The 6,411-nt window shown below is 60.7% G+C and overlaps 1 protein-coding gene across 1 annotated transcript; it reads left to right on the top strand.

The window, feature by feature from the left end:
• Nucleotides 1-2,518: 2,518 nt before the first annotated feature.
• Nucleotides 2,519-5,346, top strand: LOC139039845 (ral guanine nucleotide dissociation stimulator-like). Its single transcript, XM_070480936.1, has 7 exons — nt 2,519-2,655; nt 2,756-2,809; nt 3,228-3,302; nt 3,867-3,899; nt 4,265-4,386; nt 4,593-4,696; nt 5,021-5,346. The coding sequence occupies exons 2-7, from the start codon at nt 2,768-2,770 to the stop codon at nt 5,176-5,178; spliced, it is 534 nt and encodes a 177-aa protein (XP_070337037.1). The 5' UTR covers nt 2,519-2,655; nt 2,756-2,767; the 3' UTR covers nt 5,179-5,346.
• Nucleotides 5,347-6,411: the final 1,065 nt, after the last annotated feature.

Here is a 6,411-nt window from a genome sequence, read left to right on the forward strand (position 1 = left end):
GAGCCCCGCCACTGCCTGGGTTTTGTGTGGTGCCAGCGGCCCAATGGGAGCCAGGAGTACCTGGCTCCCACCGTTCGGGCCACTATCAACCAGTTTCTTCACGTGTCCGGCTGCGTCATCACGACGTGCCTTGGGGACCTCAGCATGACGGCCCAGGACAGGGCCAGAGTCGTCGAGCTGTGGATTCAGGTGGCCAAGGTCAGTAGTGGCAGGGCCCAGGGAGCCCCTCCCTGGAGTCAGGGGGACTGCCCCTTCTCCTCTCGCAGCTTTCAGCCTTGAAGTCGGTGGTCTGGGCCTCGGCAAAGTCCTAGGCCCCTTGCTGCCAAGGGCCTGCTGACCTTGAGTGCTGGTCCCAGTGGTGGGAAGCTCCCTTCCCGCCCTGGGTTGAGCTAAAATCTTCCTGCCCGCGAGCGTTACTCATCAGCTCCCAGGTGTGCCCTCCCTCGCTTCCCTGGGCATCTGCCTCATCCAGGACAGCAGAAGCCCATGAGGGGACACAAGCCAGAGGAAGCAGGGCTCCAGCCCGCCGTCGCAGCTCATTCCCTTCCCTTCCTCAGGAGTGCCGAGTCCTTGGCAATTATGCGTCCCTGCGTGCCATCGTGTCTGCTCTGCAGAGCCCCTCCATCAGCCGTCTGCAAAAGACATGGGGACGAGTTGCCAGGTGGGTAGGCCGTGCTCCATCCAAGCACCACCAGGGCGGACCAGACATCCCCCGTACGACTGCCATGGACCCCTCATTCAGCTAGGACCATCCGGGAGGCAGCGGACCCTAGGGATGGGGACTGGCCTCCTTTCTCGGGTCTCTGAGACTCTCTGAGACCCTAGGCAGTGGTTCTGCTTCAGGAGTCAGGTTCCCCCCTTGTCACATCCTGGATTGAGCCACACTGGAGATTTCCAAGGGTGTACTTCGCAGCAACGGAGCCCTCATCGGCAACCAACACTGTTAGAAACAGTGTGCTCAGTCGGAGTGGGAATGGAGGCCCCAGGTGACCGCAGGAGAGCCTCCACCCGAGTCCCACGGTGACCTCAGAGCTCCGAAGAACCCAGGGAAAACCCTCGTCCAGGCCCCAGGCCCTTGGAACCTTCCGGGTTCTCAACAAAAGGCATTTCGCCTTCAACCGCCCCGGGTTTTCTTTCCTCCTTTCCTCTCCCCTCAGGAAGAGCTCTCGAAAGTTGAAGAGGTTCATCAAAGACCAGTGGGTGAGCAGGAGGCAGCTGGTGAAGGTAAGACGGAGGCTGCACATCTGGAAGGAGGGGGAGCGAGAGGGGAGGGGACCCGGCAGGATGAGCTTTGGTTCTCCTGTCACGTGAAGTTGGTCAGGAAAAGATGGACAGGAAGAGGGATGTGCTAGCTCCATGGGCAGGTGGGGGCAGCTTGGGACAGGAGGCCAGGGGCATGGGATAGAATGGTGCGGGCTGGACTGTTCCAGGAGGCTGAGGACCTGGCAGAAGGTGCCGGTGTCTGGCTTCCATGCTGCTCCATCAGCTGCCCTGCATCTTCCTCCTGGCCACTGGCTGGAGCGAGTGGGCGGGCTTCCTTTCTTCCGAAGTCAGCCCAGTCTGTGCTCAGGAAGCCAGGGCCCCACTGCTCCTTCTGTCTTCACTGTGCCTCGCAAGAAGGGCACCCTGCCTGCCTGAGGGATGGGCACTGCCGGATCCCACGGGCCGGGGGCACTCAGGGGCTTCCCAGCCTTGGGACGGACACTGGACCTGGGACAGATCTGTGTCCCCTCGGTGACTCCCCACTCTGGCCCCTAAAGTGGGCGCTGCAGACAGTCCCAGTGGGATGCTCACCCAGGTCCTTGTTGGCGATGACATGTGCCCCGGAGGGCAAGGGCAAGTGCCCAGGGAACTGATGGCTTCTTCAGGGATCCTTCCTGCCCAGACGTCAGAAGTTTCCTCGTAAAACAGAAAGGAAATGCCACCCCGCAGTGCCCTGGTCGCCCCCTCCCCTGCTAGTCAGACGTGGCATTCGGGGTCCCCATCCTGAGCGGATGAAGAAAGAATTCTGTGCAGGGGAACTCCCTGAGGGGATCCTAGGGAGCTGAGGGCTTTAGCAAGGCCTTGGCCTCGGCCTGGGATCAGAGACTCCTGGGGGTTGGGGCTGGCAGAAGCCACTTGACCAGGCCTCCTGAGACACCTCATCTCCCTCCATCCATGGCTCGGCCCAGCTGGGGGCCCGAACACAGCCTGAGAGTCCCGAGGACAGCACTGTGGTCAGTGGCTGGGCAGAGGGTGGTGTGAAGGGCAGAGGAGACAGGGCCTGTGGCTGGGAGGGGGAGCAGCCTCTCCTCTGGGGCCCCCTGAGCAAGTCCCTGCCCCTGTGTGGGCCTTGGTCTCCTCATCTGGGAGCCAGAGGGAGATGAGCCATGGTGCAGGCCTCACAGTGGGTGACGAGGCTCAAGGGTGGGGAGGAATGTGGGGAGCTTGGACCTGGCTCCAAAGGCAGGCTTGAGCGGAGAGCAGTGATGACGGTCAGATGACGCTTGGGCCTCAGGAGACTGTGGGAGGCAGACAGAGTTCGTCAAACCTTCCAGACGAGGTAACAGGTTCAGGGAGGCCTGGGCGGGCCCAAGGTCACACAGGACTGAGTGTTGGAGCTGGGATGGCTCTGGAAGCAGAGCACCCTGGAGGTGGGAGCCGCAGGGGCACCAGGTGACTGGGGCCACATGTCCAGGGTCCCCGATCTGGGAGGGGTCTGGGAGGACACTTGGAGGGGAGCATCGGCTCACTGGCCCTGTCAACACCCTGGCAGGAGGCGACCTCTATGTTGACCAGCCTGGAGACGGGCCCCATAGGTGCCCAGAAGGTAAGGGTGCCTGTGGAGGAGGGGCCCAGGAGTCGCAGGAGAGGGGACTCCCCTTCCTAGCCGGAGGTCTCTACCAGCAGAGAGGGAGCCTTTCTCCTCCAGCCCTGCTCCTGGTGCCACAGACCTGAAATGCCTGCATTGGAAGTGACCAGGAGGAGGCCTGGAACGGATGGGCGCACAACGGATTTGGGACAGGGAGGGGCGGGGACCACGTACCCTGGGTTTTGCCAGAGCCGGCTGCTGGGAGGTGCCTGCAGGAGTTTGGGGTTCCTGGAGGAGAGAAGAGGAGGAAACTGGGGGGAGGCCGCCTAGGTGGGTAGCTTGGGCTGGGCAGGAGGCTGGGGTGAGGAGTGGAGGAGAGGTCTTTGACGGCTCCTGAGAGCGGGATCTCATCACCGTCTCCACCCTGCTGGCACAGGGGCTCATCCCCTTCCTTGGCACATTCCTCAATTACCTGCTGCTGCTGGACACCAACATGGAGGATTACCTGGAGGTGAGTGAGCCTGGAGGTGGGGCTGGGGATCAGGATTTGGAGATTTGGGAGGAGAGACTTGCACTGAGGCCTGAGCTCACAACCCTTGGCAGAGTCCTCTCGTGAGGGCCTCACAGCCACCCCGGGAGCTGGGTGTCATGCCCATCTTAGTGATGAGTGAATATAGGATCCAGCTGAGCCGCCAGTCCAGGCTGCCTGACTGCGGAGCTGCTGGAGGGTGTGTCTGAGCTGGACTCAGCCTCTCCCTCAGGCCCCGCCCCTGCAGGGAGTGAAGCCAGGCCCCTCCAAGGCAGGAAGCACACGAGTGGCTGAGCATCCCTTCCTGCCTGAGGCCTCAGTCTGTCTGTCTGTCAGAGAGGGCTGTCTTAGAATGTCCCTGAGCCATAGCCCCGTGGCCTCCTTGCTCTGGAGCTCAGAGTCTTGCCCGGGACCCATTCCTGTTTCTGGTAGCGCCTGCTCCCTGGTCGACCCTGCTGGTAGTGCAACCTGAGAAAGGGTGGAGACGGGGGCTAGCTATGGGCTAAGGGGGCTGTTGCTCATGGACTTTGGCTCTCTGCCTTCCAGGGAAATGAGATCAATTATGAGAAAAGGAGTGAGGTGAGCAGCTGTGGCCTCCCCGTGCGGAGGGTGGGGCTGTGGCAATCAGAGACTCCTCCGGGGAAGACCTTCTCTGGCCCGATGCCTTGGGCCTTGCTTTTCTTGGGAGAGTTCGGCACCCAGAGCTGGGAAAGCCGTCCCACTGGTGCGTGGGGGAAGGGGCTGGCACCAAGGACACCTTCCTGCAGGAGGAGCTATTTCAAGCCAAGTGTGAGAACGAGCAAGTCCTGCACGGAATTGGAGGGAAGGAGGGTTCCCATGTGGGCCAAGACCCCAGACCAGCTCCTTGACCCTCTTCTCACCTGTCTGAGTCCCCAGCACGGTCCCCCACCCAGGCCCCGTCTGCATCATGCCCTTTCTCCCAGGAATTCAAAGTCACCCAGCAGATCTTCCTGCTCCAGGAGGCAGTCCATCTTTACCACATTGAGGCTGAGGAGCGATTTGGGGCCTGGTTCGAGGCCATGGAGCCCCTCAGCGAGGATGAGAGGTGAGGCGGGGCAGGAGTTGGTGAGGGCAAGGCGGACTCTCTCTGATGGCCAGCTCCAGGGAGCCCGTGCCCGTGGCTTCCGGGTCAGTCCCGGGGCTTGTCGCATGGTCACCCGTGGGGCCCTGGGACTCCAACTGCTGGCCGTCTCTGGGAGGGTCACCTGAGGTGTGGCTCCCGGTAGCTGAAAAGTCCACTCTGTCCTTTAGCTACAGCCTGTCCTGCCACCTGGAGCCCCCACAGGAGAGGGCCGGCAAGATGCGCCGGTTTTTCCTGCCCAGGAAGAACCGCGCATCTCTCAGCTCAGGGCTCGGTGAGTGTCCAGACAGGCAGGGACTGAAGCCAGGGGCTCCGGAAAGCTTCGGGCTAAGCACGGGCCTAGGGAGATGGACAGCCGGCACGGGGATCCCAGCTCCACTGCTGCCCAGGCCTGTGAGGGACAATTCCCTTGACCTTTGTGGGACTCAGCTTCCTCTTCTGTGAAATGGGTGAAGCGAAATGCCAGCTCCCATGTCAGGGACAATGGGGTAGTGTTGACTGAACACTCAGGACAAGGTTTGGAGCAGAATGCAGTGGGGCTGAGGTGTTGGGCTGGGATACTGGTGTGACCCCCCAGTCATCAGTGTCTTCTCTTCAGTCACCAGACCCCCGACGCAGAACCCAGCAACAGTGGCAGATCCCGGTCCTTCCAACAGCTCGAGTGCAGCCTGCTCTTCAGCGGTGGGGACACAGCTGGGAAACACGCGGGGCCCCAGGCCGGCTCCTCCCATGCTGATGGGGAGAAGAACATTCTAAGCCTTTTCCTGGGACCCCTGGAGCCCAAGAGGGAGGGGACGACCCCACCCCACAGGCCTGGCATCTCCACCCCAGCGCCTGTTTACCACTTGGGAAGGGGCCGTATTTCTTTCGTGTTAATAGTTAGTGCTAGTTTTGAATTTGATGTTAAAATCCTGTTTCTGTTCCAGCCTGCGAGTCACGGTCTGGTTCTTTCCCCTCCTGTGCTCGTGTCAAGGAGACACAGACTCTCGCGTTCCTCCTGGAATGAAGAAATCTTGCAGGGTCTCGGCTTATTGTATGTGAGAGAAGGGAGAAGGGCCAGGCCCCTCCCTGGATACTGAAGGACACCTCCGCGCCCCCCCTTACTCAGAGGATGGGTTCATTTCAGTGTGGTTCACGTGGGCCAGGAGCAGAGACAGCACCCAGAACTCCTGGCATTTAGAGGGTGGAGGTACTTTCACAGGCAGAGCAACAACCACTGGAATGCGGGTGTCTTTCAAATGGCACGGGCCAGCACCACGACCTGCCCCAGGACAGTGGCTGCTTTTCCACCCCTTTGGAGGAGAGGCCACGTTTTCGGCTTCTCTTGTGGAGGTTCCTCTTCACCAGATGTTAGGAACTTGTCGTTTTCTAATCAGGCTCTGGACAGCAGCAGCTCTAAGTGCAGAGAACGATGTAAAAGCTCAAAACGTGCATGTGGAGGGTCAAGGCCGGAGAAGGTCATGTGCAGATGGACTAAGAGCAGGCAGGACCCTCCCTCCCCCGGCCCCTCTGGGGGCTCCATGTTCACCCTTCACCTGGATTGGAATCCTCTGGGATCCCGGTCCACGGCTCTGAATTCCTTTCCCTGCAAGTTTGGTATCCAGGGGGACAGATCTGTGATGCCGCTTTGAAGGCTGCATCTGGGCTTCCTTCCCGACGCATCACTGCTCCTTGTCCACCAGGATTCCCTGCCTCCGTGCACTTCCTTCTACAATTCTTGGAAGGGCAGAAATTCCCTCGAATGCCTCGGCCTCTCTGTCCCGTACCTCGTGGCCACTCCTCCCTGGCAGGGTCTGACGGATCACGGGTGGAGTCTGCCTTGCAAACATTAGATACCCTAATCCTGGCCAAAGAATGACCTATACTCTCCCTCGCTGCCCAGGGTGACATCTGGGCCCCTGTGGTTCTGAGGTGTGTGGTCTCAGGCAATGACCTGTTCACACACTCAGGCATGTTGTTTCTGACTCATCCTAACGGGGCAGGAGGACC

This window comes from Equus asinus, chromosome 12 (assembly GCF_041296235.1).
Source record: "Equus asinus isolate D_3611 breed Donkey chromosome 12, EquAss-T2T_v2, whole genome shotgun sequence".
NCBI classification, from domain to species: domain Eukaryota; kingdom Metazoa; phylum Chordata; class Mammalia; order Perissodactyla; family Equidae; genus Equus; species Equus asinus.